Source organism: Bufo bufo, chromosome 4, assembly GCF_905171765.1.
Source record: "Bufo bufo chromosome 4, aBufBuf1.1, whole genome shotgun sequence".
Lineage (NCBI taxonomy): Eukaryota > Metazoa > Chordata > Amphibia > Anura > Bufonidae > Bufo > Bufo bufo.
The window spans coordinates 73,981,647-73,996,186 of NC_053392.1; the positions used below are offsets into that span (position 1 = coordinate 73,981,647).

Below are 14,540 nucleotides of genomic sequence, written 5' to 3' on the forward strand. Positions count from 1 at the left end.
TTATACATTCCCCCTAACAGAGTCCAAGTATAGCTGACCCAGCATGGAGCCTCGGGGTACACCCACTTATAACCCGGGGACCATTCAGAATAAGGAATTATTGACCACAACTCTCTGACATGGTCCTTCAGCCAGTTTCAATCAATTACAAACCCGGGGTCGTTTCCGAACAGATACTGCATATGCCACTATTTTAGACAAGTGTAAAAGTGCGCCTAAGTTATGTAGAGGCCGGCACCTCTACATAACTTAGGTGGGGTGAACCACCAGCGTAGGAGGGACGAAGACCTGGCATCTAGACACCAGTCTTCATAAATGTCCCCCTATATTTTTAGGACAATAGACCTTATTTTACCTATTACACGTCTATGAGGGGCAGTATCAAATGTCTTTGCAAAATCCAGGAACACTACATCCACAGCTGCCCCTCTGTCTAGGCTTCTACTTACCTCACTACATCCACAGCCGCCCCTCTGTCCAGACTTCTACTCACCTCACTACATTCACAGCCGCCCCTCTGTCCAGGCTTCTACTTATCTCACTACATCCACAGCCGCCCCTCTGTCCAGACTTCTACTCACCTCACTACATCACAGGCTGCCCCTCTGTCCAGGCTTCTACTTACCTCACTACATCCACAGCCCCCTCTGTCCAGGCTTCTACTTACCTCACTTACATCCACAGCCACCCCTCTGTCCAGGCTTCTACTTATCTCACTACATCCACAGCCGCCCCTCTGTCCAGACTTCTACTCACCTCACTACATCCACAGCCGCCCCTCTGTCCAGGCTTCTACTTACCTCACTACATCCACAGCCACCCCTCTGTCCAGGCTTCTGCTCACCTCCTCATAAAAAAATCATTGAAAGTGCAGGTGGATGGACGACAAAAAGACTAAGGGCCCTTGTACCCGGGCCAACGATTGGGAACAAAAAATGTTCATTCCTACAATGTCCATGTATACTTCCATTAATCACTCACTATAAAACAGAAGACGGTTTGGGACTGAAATTGCCCATTGTAAAGAGGCCCTTAGAAAAGGTGCAGTTAACTCTTTCATTACTGAATAACTTGAGTAAGCATAAAACAACAATAGCAAATGACAACAGGAGTTTTCCTATATTGTGTATGTATATGAAACAGTCCACAACAGTGACAAAGTGACCAGTGACTCTTAAGAATTAGCCCTTCCTTTGAAGTACCGGGTGCCTTTCTGACCCCTCATACGCAAGTCATCTCAGACTCAGGTATTCCCCTCTGTAGAAGCCACCTGGATCCCAGGCCCCTTCCTGCATATGATCACAAATGGTCTGTAAGACCTTGGCTCCTCACTCTCCAGCGCTCAGTTGCGTCCAGATTTGGAAAACACCTGCCCGTAGCTCTGAAAAAGTCATCAATATTTAATTGGTACAAGTCTGACACCAAACAATACCACTGCTCAGCTGTCCCCTGCAGCTGCCGGCGCTGGAAACTAGCACTTGGAATGGAGTCCGAAGCAAGCAGCCGTACCAAGTTACTGCATATCATCTGAACTGACTGCGACTTTACCAAGGACTGCTGAGGAGAGATGCTTCAGTGACCAGAAAATGCTCTGTGTATCTTACACACGGTTTCAGACCACAGTGTGTGCACCGTTCTGTAGCCGGTGGGAGTTCAAGTCACCCTTAACTGTGACCAGAAGCGAAGAAACAGACAGTGCCAAGCCAACCAAGACCCTGCATATACTAAATTACATTGAGCTGCTCTGTGAAAGTCAACAGAGACTGTAACTGCCAAGTTGTGTGCCCCATTGAGACTGTAACCACCAAGCTAAGTGCCACTGTTTGTAACTATTACCCTTTGTACCCCAGTTGGAGTAAAGTTGTGTTAAGGCACTGGGTGCGGAACAACTGTGTCAACCAACACATTTGGCTTAGGGATAATCCTAAGGGCATTGTCCTGGTAGTTACCCTTTTCACCCTTTAACACTTATACAGGGATATGGACTTCGCTGCAGGGGAATTACCAGGCTTCTATCTCCTGGAGTAGTCTCTGTGCGGTAAAGCTGACCCTTGAGGGTCAGAGACACCGGTCAGGCCAAATCATAGTCAGGGACAGGCTGAGGTCAGGGCTGGTGGAGTTTGCGCAATATGGGAAAGGGAAAAGGTCCAAGGTCAGGGTAGGCTGAGTAAGATCAGTAAGTAGGTCAAATACGGGTCAGGACAGGCAGTGGAGGGTCAGGGTAAAGTAAATGGGCAGAGGTCAGTAAAAGGGCAGACAACAGCACACCTGGCAGGAACTTAAAGGGGTTCTGTACCTTTAGCTTACTGATCACCTATACTTTGGAGTGGAGTGGTTGAATGGTTCAACCGTGAAATGATGCATTTAGAGGTAGTAAAGTTGAACAAGAGAAAATAAGCTTTACTTGACGTTCAGCAGCAGTGGCATACATCCGAAGGCAAAATACTTGAACATTGCTCAACGGCTCCTTGTGTCCCTTCTGCTGACTGCTCCCTGCTCTCTTCCACTGCTTTATTCTCTCACCACACACTCAGACGAAGGCCCCATTCATACGACCGTATATTTACTCCGCATCTGATCAGCATTTTTTGTGGATTTGATGCGGACCCGTTCATTTCAATGGGGCTGCAGAATATGTGTGCTGACCGCATCCGTATGTCCGTTCCGCAGTTCCTCAGTTCCGCAAAAAAGATAGTTCAGTTTTGCAAACAAGAATAGGCATTGTTACAATGGGCCCGCAAAAAAAAAAAAAATGATGCGACAAGGACGTCATCCATGACACACATCTGGGTTTTGCGGACCACAAAATAAATACAGTCATGTAAATGCACCCTTACTGACTAGAGCCACAGACCCTCTACAAGGGTTGGGTGAAGCAGCCCAACCTAACCACTGCATCTAGGGAGAATGCTAACCCCATATACCTAGCCATCAGGGGAAAATGATATAAAAAGAGCAATATTACATTTTAAAAATTTTTCGGTGAACCACTGGGTCAGTGCAGTATCACAGCTAGAGAGCCACAGGTTCTAGACCAGGGATCAGCAACTTCCAGCACTCCAGCTGTTCAGAAACTACAACTCCCAGAATGCTTCATTCACTTCTACTGGAGTTAGAAGAACAGCAGAGCATGTTTGCATGCTGGGAGTTGTAGTTTCACAGCAGCTGGAGTGCTGAAGATTGCTGATCTGTGTTCTAGACCTTTGCTTTAGGACAGGGATGCCCAGCCTGCGGCCGTCCACCTGTTGCAAAACTACCACTCCCATCATGCCTGGACAGCCTGCAGCTATTAGGGCATACTGGGAGTTGTAGTTTTGCAACAGCTGCAGGGATGTATTTTGCGATCAGCAAAAAGCGTATCTGCAAAAAATACGAATGATGTCCGCGTACATTCTGTATTTTACAGAACGGAATAGCTGGCCCCTAATACATGTTCTATGTTTATGCGGAACAGACATACGGAAATGGAATGCACACGGAGTAACTTCATTTTTTTTCTGAGGACTAATTTAAATAAATGGTTCAGCATATGGTCCACAAAAAAATGGAACGGACACGGAAAGAAAATACGTTCATGTGTATGAGTCCTAAGGATGTATTTAAAAACTGTACTAACTGCATTGTGGGAAAATGAATGTCAGAGTACGTCATATTAGCCTATAGCCAGGAGGTGGCAGTATTGTGTAACGGATTCATGAATATCCGTCTCCACTAGTAATAATGTACAGTTATCAGCAGTAATAATTCCCCGTCATATGCTCCTGTATGTCACAGTGTTATAGGAATCAGCCGTGATCCTCCTAATAATAATGTATATCTATAAGGAGCGCATTGGTGTTAACACTTCATACAGCGCTGAGGTCTAGTGATTGCTGCCGCTGCCTATATGCTCTGGCAACCTAGTTTCTCCATTATGGCACTTTTATTTCTTGTTTTATTCGCACCTATGAGGAATGAGGGTTATTCTTTATTCACTATGGAGCAGTGGCGACTCTAGGAACAATATATAGGGGTGGGGGCACATAAGATACCACAGTCAAAAATTGGGGGGCACCAATCATTTTAACCACTTAATCATACCACTGAAAAAAAATGAAAAAAGTATATATAAATAAGATTCCAAAATACGAGAGTATTGCGGTATGCAGAGATACCTTTTTATTGTACTAACCTAATACTTAAAAGAGAAGCTTTCAAGAGTTTTCCTTTCTTCCTCGGTATTGCTTCAGACCTGAGAAAGAGAGAAAACTTTTCTTTATAGTTTAAAGCAGTTTTAGCGAACACCAGGGCTGTGTAAATAATCCCATATGTTAAACATGTCACTAAAGAAGACCGATGAACAGACGCTCTCAGGCTTATTCACAAAAGGGTGAAGAGTTTGGAGGAGGAAACAATCTAGGACAACATAACTGAATAGGAAAGTGAGCTGAATTGGAGAATTTTTTTCAAATCAGCTATGTTGTCCTATATTGTTCACTTCTCCTGACTTTTCCAAACTCTTCAATATTTTGTGAAATAACCCTGTGGGTGTTGTTAGTGTGTGCAACTAATACTACTTATTCTCCTTGTAACGCAGAATGCGGCGTTCAGGGGTGCGTGTAACGCAGAGCGCGGTGGTCAGGGGTGCGTGTAACGCAGAGTGCGGTGGTCAGGGGTGCATGTAATGCAAGGTGCGCTAGTCAGAGGTGCATGTAACGCAGGGTGTGCTGGTCAGGGGTGCATGTAACTCAGGGGGCGCTGGTCAGGGGTGCATCGCAGATAGAAAAGGTACTTGCAGTTATGATGTGCTCTGTCCTTGTGCCTTCTTCCTCTAGGCGTGGTGGCAGGTGGACGGCCACGCAACGATGTTTCCTGATGTTAAATCCCCAAGCCGCATTCTTTTCTGCCTCTGCAGGCCCTGGTAGGCTGAGATACACAGGCAGCCAATGGCAGTGCTGCCCTCTCCCTCTCAGCCAATAGCAGCTGAGGTGGGCGGGGGAAGATTCACTTGGCTGCCGCCTGCCGAGGAGCCCGTAGTGCAGCGTGTGGGCAGCATGGGCAGTACTTTCAGTTTGGCAAAACTGACATATCGCCGCTGTACTCAGGGCCGTCTTTAATATTGATTGGACCCTGGGCAAGAATTTACTTGGGCCCCCTGGATCCTGCCTTCCCGCACCGTAGCATGCAATCACGCCCTCCACCACAGCACACACCAAAAAAAATAATCCACACACCTGGTAGAGCAGTAAACTTTAATAATGATAAGTGGCCACTAGAGGTGTTCCTTGGCATTAATGTAAATACTGCCTTTTTTTCTGAAAAGGCAGTGTTTCATTACAAAGCTTGCAGAGACATGCTATAGACACCAGAACTACTACGTTTAGCTGTTGTGGTTCTGGTGTCTATAGTGTCCCTTAATATAGAGGGGAAAAAAGAATCAGCACAAAAGTATCAAATAAACTGTCTGTATCATTATTCTAAAAATAAAAAAAAAAGCACAACTTCTGACACAAATATATAGTATTTTGCAGATTACTTTTTTTTTTTTTTTTACAATCTGTAGATAGTACTGTACTACTAACCCCTCCATCCACCCCTACATACAGGGTAATACAGCGCCACATACCTCTTACATTCAGTGACGTCTCTTTGATGTAGATGTTCTCTTTCCTCATCTTCTCTTTTCAGACCTTCAGACCAGACCACCATTTTTCAGCAATTTCTCATCTCTGCAGTTTGTCAAACAAAATCTTAGTTTACTACTTTTCCATCATCCTCCCATCTTCTGGACAAATCATCCTACCACCCCCAATACTGTGTCGCTGTGCTCCCCAATACTATACTGCAAAACGGATAAATCCCCTGATAATAGTAGTACCATGCAGATAATGCCCTTCAATTAACTGCGCCCAGCAAATAGTGCCCCTGACACTAATAGTGTAAACATAACGTCCCGCAAAAATAATTGTGGTAAGCTGATACTGTGCCAAGGTGCCCCCCACAGTAATAGTGCTGCCAAAAGTCCCACCAATAGGAATAATTCTCTGCTAGAGCACACATGGTAGTAATAGTGCTCCTACAGTGCCCCCAACATGTCCCCACTGTGCCCTAGAAGTAATAATGCTCCCATAGTGCCCATACTAGTAATCATGTTCCCCATAGACCCCCAGTAGTAATAAAGCCCATCATAATGCCCCCCAGTAGTAATAATTCTCCTTAAAATGTGACAGTGCAAAAAATACCCCCTTTTAATGCCCCCAGTTGAGCTAATGTCCCTATAGTGCCCCCATAATGTGCCAGTATAAAATACCCCTATATAGTGCCCCCAGTAAATGCCCCATAGTGCTCCTCTCCCCCTTCTTCCTAGTGCCCCCCATATTGTACCAGTATAAAATGCCCCATATATACACTGCGTGCAGAATTATTAGGCAAATGAGTATTTTGACCACATCATCCTCTTTATGCATGTTGTCTTACTCCAAGCTGTATAGGCTCAAAAGCCTACTACCAATTAAGCATATTAGGTGATGTGCATCTCTGTAATGAGAAGGGGTGTGGTCTAATGACATCAACACCCTATATTAGGTGTGCATAATTATTAGGAAACTTCCTTTACTTTGGCAAAATGGGTCAAAAGAAGGACTTGACAGGCTCAGAAAAGTCAAAAATAGTGAGATATCTTGCAGAGGGATGCAGCACTCTTAAAATTCCAAAGCTTCTGAAGCGTGATCATCGAACAATCAAGCGTTTCATTCAAAATAGTCAACAGGGTCGCAAGAAGCGTGTGGAAAAACCAAGGCGCAAAATAACTGCCCATGAACTGAGAAAAGTCAAGCGTGCAGCTGCCAAGATGCCACTTGCCACCAGTTTGGCCATATTTCAGAGCTGCAACATCACTGGAGTGCTCAAAAGCACAAGGTGTGCAATACTCAGAGACATGGCCAAGGTAAGAGAGGAGAGGCTGAAAGACTGAAAGACGACCACCACTGAGCTGAAACGTCAAGACTGGGCCAAGAAATATCTCAAGACTGATTTTTCTAAGGTTTTATGGACTGATGAAATGAGAGGTAGTCTTGATGGGCCAGATGGATGGGCCCGTGGCTGGATTGGTAAAGGGCAGAGAGCTCCAGTCCGACTCAGACGCCAGCAAGGTGGAGGTGGAGTACTGGTTTGGGCTGGTATCATCAAAGATGAGCTTGTTGGGCCTTTTCGGGTTGAGGATGGAGTCAAGCTCAACTCCCAGTCCTACTGCCAGTTTCTGGAAGACACCTTCTTCAAGCAGTGGTACAGGAAGAAGTCTGCATCCTTCAAGAAAAACATGATTTTCATGCAGGACAATGCTCCATCACACGCGTCCAAGTACTCCACAGCGTGGCTGGCAAGAAAGGGTATAAAAGAAGAAAATCTAATGACATGGCCTCCTTGTTCACCTGATCTGAACCCCATTGAGAACCTGTGGTCCATCATCAAATGTGAGATTTACAAGGAGGGAAAACAGTACACCTCTCTGAACAGTGTCTGGGAGGCTGTGGTTGCTGCTGCACGCAATGTTGATGGTGAACAGATCAAAACACTGACAGAATCCATGGATGGCAGGCTTTTGAGTGTCCTTGCAAAGAAAGGTGGCTATATTGGTCACTGATTTGTTTTTGTTTTGTCTTTGAATGTCAGAAATGAATATTTGTGAATGTTGAGATGTTATATTGGTTTCACTGGTAAAAATAAATAATTAAAATGGGTATATATTTGTTTTTTGTTAAGTTGCCTAATAATTATGCACAGTAATAGTCACCTGCACACACAGATATCCCCCTAAAATAGCTAAAACTAAAAACAAACTAAAAACTACTTCCAAAAATATTCAGCTTTGATATTAATGAGTTTTTTGGGTTCATTGAGAACATGGTTGTTCAATAATAAAATTAATCCTCAAAAATACAACTTGCCTAATAATTCTGCACTCCCTGTATAACACTTTATGGGGCAAGGTGACCAAAAAATTGGTTGTTTTAGCACAGTTTTAATTTATTTATTTTTACAGCGTTCACCTGAGGTGAGCTGGTTCAGCTCTGGTTATAGAGCTGGTTGTTACGGACGCGGCGATACCTAATATGCTAATATATATCCTTTTTTTTCACGTTAACACAATAATAGCATTTTTGAAACAAAAAAATTATGTTTTAATGTGTCCATGTTCTAAAAGCTATAGTTTTTTTTATTTTTTGAGCGATTTTCCTATGTAGGGGCTCATTTGTGGAATGAGGTGACTGTTTTTATTGATACCATTTTGTTGGACATACGCCTTTTTGATCACTTGGTGTTGCACTTTTTGTGATGTAAGGTGACAAAAATTGTTTTTTTTACACAGTTTTTTGTTACAGTGTTCACTCGAGGGGTTAGGTCATGTGATATTTTTATAGAGCTGGTTGTTATGTACGCGGCGATATAGATATGTATACTTTTTTTTATTTATTTAAGTTTTACACAATAATAGCATTTTTGAAACAAAAGCGGTGAGCGCTGTGTATACAGTGATCTAGAAGGCAGGGACACCTGGGAACTGACCCTGCCTTCTCTAAGGGTTGCCCAGAACGTCCATTTAGAGATTAACCGACCGCCCAAGAAGGTTTATAGTCAATGGGCAGTCGGGAAGTAGTTAAAATGAATGGGTACGTGTGCTGTCCGTGGAGAACACGTACGTTCAACACTGACGTGTGAATGAGGCTCAACCCTGCAGTCCCCTATATAGAGAGAAGTCATGCAGAGGTTCTCGCAACACAGTAGTAAAGGGTATTCGAGACCTCTCATGGATGGGACCCTCTCTCCAGGGGCCCCACATAGCACCCGCCTGGTCTGCCTCAATAGTACATATTTTAAAATATGCATTTTGGGAAAAATCTGGGAATTGGCAAAGAATATTACACAATGTGGGAGATTTAGCAAACTGGTGTAAAGTAGAACTGGCTCATTTGCCCATAGGAACCAATCAGATTCCTCCTTTCATTTTCTAAAGGAGCTGTGAAAAATGAAAGGTGGAATCTGATTGGTTGCTATGGGCAACTGAGACAGTTCTCCTTTACACCAGTTTGATAAATCTCCCCGATACGTCTGGACGTGTATACCCTTAAAATGCATTGTGGGTAAGAGCGGGCGCCCGTATACGGTGCATGTGCCGACCAGTAACAGGACAGCCCTGAACGGAGTCAAAAATACTCCTTATCCAGCACGGCAGCCAGGGAACAAAACGGCCTGATCCGTCCGGGATGATTCACTGCGGCTGGCAGATCATCGCTCCACAGGAAAAGAGGCCAAACACTGGGGAGGGCCAGGAAGAACTGTCAGAACCCCATGATGCGAGCATCCCGAATGTGCACGATACGGGGGGTGCCATGCACACACTGCGCAATACATAGGAGAGCCACGTCATGAGGAAAGGGAAGCTCCTGCTGCATTAGGGCATTGCATTGTAAGCAATTGTCTGCTGGAGTCATCCCTTTACAAGCTGGAGCGACAGCCTCATCCCAGAGTCCTCACAGCGTGCCCCCAGCTACAGGCTCCCATCATCAGACCATTCACAGAGTGCAGGCTACCAAAAATGGCACCTGCATTCTGCATGTTAAAACTTGGATGTGGGGGAGGGGGGGGGGTCCTTGTAAAATGTCCCAAAATGCAGGTTATCCATAGTTATGGTGTTAGTCCCATAGGACTTAAAGGGGTATTCCGATTGGCGGGGGTCCTATCACGGGGTACCCGTACTCTCTGCAGCCCCCCTGAAATGAAAGGAGCGTCAAGTTGCACATGCGTGCGGCGGCTCTATTCATTTCTATGGGAGCGCTGTTTAGACTTTCTCCTGAACCCCCATAGAAATGAATGGAACGGCTGCACATGTGCGACCGGCTGTTCTGTTCATTTCTAGGGGGGGGGGGGGCACCCGTTCTTGTGAACGGTGGGGGTCCTAGCGGAAGGACCCCCACCAATCTAATAGTTATCCCCTATCCACAGGATCACGTCTAAGAACCGGAATACCCCTTTAAAGGGGTTTTCCAGGACTTAGGTATTGATGGCGTGTCCTCAGGACAGGTCATCAATATCAGATCTGTGGGGGTCTGACTCCCGGCACCCCCACAGATCAGCTGATTTTGGCAGCTGCTGAAAACTATACAGTGGACGAAGGCGGAAGGTCCCATGGAGGCAAATGACATCACTCAGCCTCAAAAACCTTATGCAACTACGGTAAATAAATAAAACACTGAAAACTTAACGGAATAGAAATGTCCGCAGTGCTTTATTAAGGGTAACCATAAATAAATACCATTAAATAATTTCAATAAATTAATAAAATAATTAAAACCATGAAACCATATCAATATAGACCAATATTAAACCATCCACATATGGACCAAGATCCAGTCAGCATTAGCTGAGCGATACAGCCCCTCTAATAAAGCAAAGCGACAAATAACTAAAAATTAAGGGAGGGCGGGCGGGCGCTGTTCAAATCTTCGCCGACTGCCCTGAAGTAGCGCCAAACCTGCGAATATAAAGGGGAGAAATTTCCCACCGTGGGGGAGAGAACAAATCACAGCACTGGAAATCTCCCCCAGCAACGGGCAGCAACCAATCAGGAGCAGAGCCTGACTCGCCGTGCAACTTCATCTGAAGAAACAAGAACCAGTTCCAACCGGATTAAACTGCATCTTCACCTTGACTGGGGTCATTTTACCTGAAAAATAAAGCGGGAAAGCAGGACAGGGGGAAAACAGAAACTACCCTAATATATATTGAAAAAAGGGGTGTCATAGCCCCCATGTGACCCCCAAGCTAATCGCTCTGGGGGGTCTGTACATTCACAATGTCCTCAGCTGCCATTCCCTCTTTCCATCCACTGTATTGTTTTTGTCACTGGCAGATGCCTGAAACAGTTAATTAGTGGGGGTCCCGGGGTTTTCAGACCTCCACACGTATCTCATATTGATGACTAATTGAGTTGTCTGAATGCTCTGAAATCTGCAAAATAAAAAAAAAAAATTGGCCTGTGTGAACGAGATCTTACAAAGTAAAAACATCTAAGGCCCTCAGAACACCTGTGTTATCCAGGCAGACCCCTCCAGCTTTGCATTGACCCATCCTGAACCCCATAGTTTTTAGGGGCAGCATCTACAAAGGGTACAGTATGGTGAGAGGCCACTGGAGGTGATAGGGGTGCATGATGACAGAGAGGGGCCCCAGCCCACTCCCCTAATATTATCAGAGCCAGCAAGCAGGACAATGAATTATGTAATGAATCATCCCCAGCTCCTATATCCAGTGACCAGCAGCCCCCTCTAGTAGTGATGACCCCCTCCTCCAGTAGTGAATGACCCCCTCCTCCAGTAGTGAATTGACCCCCCTCCTCCTGTAGTGAATGACCCCCCTCCTCCAGTAGTGAATGACCCCCTGCTCCTGTAGTGAATGACCCCCTCCTCCAGTAGTGAATGACCCCCTCCTCCTGTAGTGAATGACCCCCTCCTCCTGTAGTGAATGACCCCCTCCTCCAGTAGTGAATGACCCCCTGCTCCTGTAGTGAATGACCCCCTCCTCCAGTAGTGATGACCCCCTCCTCCTGTAGTGAATGACCCCCTTCTCCTGTAGTGAATGACCCCCTCCTCCAGTAGTGAATGACCCCCTCCTCCTGTAGTGAATGACCCCCTCCTCCAGTAGTGAATGACCCCCTGCTCCTGTAGTGAATGACCCCCTCCTCCAGTAGTGATGACCCCCTCCTCCTGTAGTGAATGACCCCCTCCTCCTGTAGTGATGACCCCCTCCTCCTGTAGTGATGACCCCCTCATCCTGTAGTGAATGATCCCCTCCTCCTGTAGTGATGACCTCCTCCTCCTGTAGTGATGACCCCCTCCTCCAGTAGTGAACGACCCCCTCCTCCAGTAGTGAACGACCCCCTCCTCCTGTAGTGATGACCCCCTCCTCCAATAGTGAATGATCCCCTCCTCCTGTAGTGATGACCTCCTCCTCCTGTAGTGAATGACCCCCTCTTCCTGTAGTGAATGACCCCCTCCTCCTGTAGTGATGACCCCCTCCTCCTGTAGTGATGACCCCCTCCTCCTGTAGTGAATGACCCCCTCCTCCTGTAGTGATGACCTCCTCCTCCTGTAGTGAATGACCCTCTCCTCCTGTAGTGATGACCCCTCCTCCTGTAGTGAATGATCCCCTCCTCCTGTAGTGATGACCTCCTCCTCCTGTAGTGAATGACCCCCTCCTCCTGTAGTGAATGACCCCCTCCTCCTGTAGTGAATGATTCCTCCTCCTGTAGTAAATGACCTCCTCCTCCTGTAGTGAAAGACCCCCTCCTCCTGTAGTGAATGACCTCCTCCTCCTGTAGTGAATGACCCCCTCCTCCTGTAGTGATGACCCCCTCCTCCAGTAGTGAATGACCCCCTCCTCCTGTAGTGAATGACCCCCTCCTCCTGTAGTGAACGACCCCCTCCTCTTGTAGTGATGACCCCCTCCTCCAGTAGTGAATGACCCCCTCCTCCAGTAGTGAATGATCGACCCCCTCCTCTTGTAGTGAATGACCCCCTCCTCCAGTAGTGAATGACCCCCTCCTCCAGTAGTGAATGACCAAGAAGAAGAGGTTCCTGCACTCATATATAATTTCATTGCGTGATCACATCCTTTTACTCTTGCACAATTAACAATTAATTGTGTAAGAGTAAAAGGATGTGTCCATATATGTAAAGCTGTTACTTGAAATAAAGATCACGCAATGAAATTATATATGAGTGCAGGAACCTCTTCTTCTTGGCTTCTTATGATTGGAGAACTTACCTGGTTCGTTCCATGCACGCGGGGTACTGGATAAGTGGTGAGCTGGACTTTATTATATGTAGTAAATGACCCAATCCTCCTGTAGTGAACGACCCCCTCCTCCAGTAGTGAATGACCCCCTCCTCCTGTAGTGAATGACCCCCTCCTCCTGTAGTGAACGACCCCCCTCCTCCTGTAGTGAATGACCCTTCCTCCTCGTAGTGAACGTCCCCCTCCCTCCTGTAGTGAACGACCCCCTCCTCCTGTAGTGATGACCCCCTCCTCCAGTAGTGAATGACCCCCCCCTCCTGTAGTGATGACCCCCCCTCCTCCTGTAGTGAATGCCCCCCTTCTCCTGTAGTGAATGACCCCCTCCTCTGTAGTGATGACCCCCTCCTCCTGTAGTGACTGTCCCCCTCCTCCTGTAGTGAATGACCCCCCTCCTCCTGTAGTGAACGACCCCCTTCTCCTGTAGTGAACGTCCCCCTCCTCCTGTAGTGATGACCCCCTCCTCCTGTAGTGAATGACCCCCTCCTCCTGTAGTGACTGTCCCCCTCCTCCTGTAGTGAATGACCCCCCTCCTCCTGTAGTGAACGACCCCCTTCTCCTGTAGTGAACGTCCCCCTCCTCCTGTAGTGAACGACCCCCTCCTCCTGTAGTGAACGACCTCCTCCTCCTGTAGTGAATGACCCCCTCCTCCTGTAGTGAATGACCCCCTCCTCCTGTAGTGAATGACCCCCTCCTCCGTAGTGAATGACCCCCTCCTCCTGTAGTGATGACCCCCTCCTCCTGTAGTGAATGACCCCCTCCTCCTGTAGTGACTGTCCCCCTCCTCCTGTAGTGAATGACCTCCTCCTCCTGTAGTGAATGACCCCCTCCTCCTGTAGTGAATGACCCCCTCCTCCTGTAGTGAATGACCCCCCCTCCTCGGCCCCGCCCCCCGCCACCTCCTCCCCAAGCTCCAGCCTGTAACGCCCTGTCAGCGGCTGCCGGAGGCGACCCCGCCCCTTCTCCTACCTCCACCAATCAGCGGCAGCTTCCCGGAGCATGCCGTCATTGCCGCCTCTGCCATTGGCTGGCTATATTAAGAAAGCCACAGGAAGGTTTAAATAGACGGCACGCAGCGTGGACAAGACTCACAGAACCTGGAGAACAGACGGGAGAGCGTCCGCCTGAGTGACCGCCACATCCCGCAGTGCTCCTCCCCGTCGCAGGGCGCTACAGCCACCATTAAAACCATAGGTAACATGAGAAAGCGCCGGGCAGCCGCCGGCAGCAGCAGCAAAGTGGCCATGGCCGCGATTTACAAGAAGCTGGTAGTGGTCGGGGACGGGGCTTGCGGCAAGACCTGCCTGCTGACTGTCTTCGTCAGGGACGAGTTTCCCGAGGTCTACGTGCCCACCACCTTTGACAGCTGGGTGGCCAACATGGAGGTGGACAGCAAGCAGGTATTCCTGGCGCTGTGGGACACGGCCGGCCAGGAAGACTACGACCACCTGCGGCCGCTCTCCTACCCTGCCACGGACGTCATCCTCATGTGCTTTTCCGTGGACAGCCCGGACTCCCTGAAGAACATCCTGGAGAAGTGGGTGCCCGAGGTCAAGCACTTCTGCCCCAATGTGCCCATCATCCTGGTGGCCAACAAGAAGGACCTACGGAATGACGAGCACATCCGCAACGAGCTGGCGCGGATGAAGCAGAAGCCGGTGCGGACCAAAGACGGACGGGCTATGGCCGTCCGTATATCCGCCTACGAGTAC

The 14,540-nt window shown here is 47.6% G+C and overlaps 1 protein-coding gene across 1 annotated transcript in view; it reads right to left on the reverse strand.

Annotated features, from left to right (window-relative positions):
- Nucleotides 1-14,375: 14,375 nt before the first annotated feature.
- Nucleotides 14,376-14,540, reverse strand: part of LOC120997337 (rho-related GTP-binding protein RhoB-like) — a 31,733-nt gene continuing 31,568 nt past the window's right edge. The window contains exon 2 of the mRNA XM_040427379.1: nucleotides 14,376-14,530. Coding sequence (XP_040283313.1) covers nucleotides 14,433-14,530 — 98 coding nt within the window. The 3' untranslated portion in view covers nucleotides 14,376-14,432. The remainder of the gene's footprint in view (nucleotides 14,531-14,540) is intronic.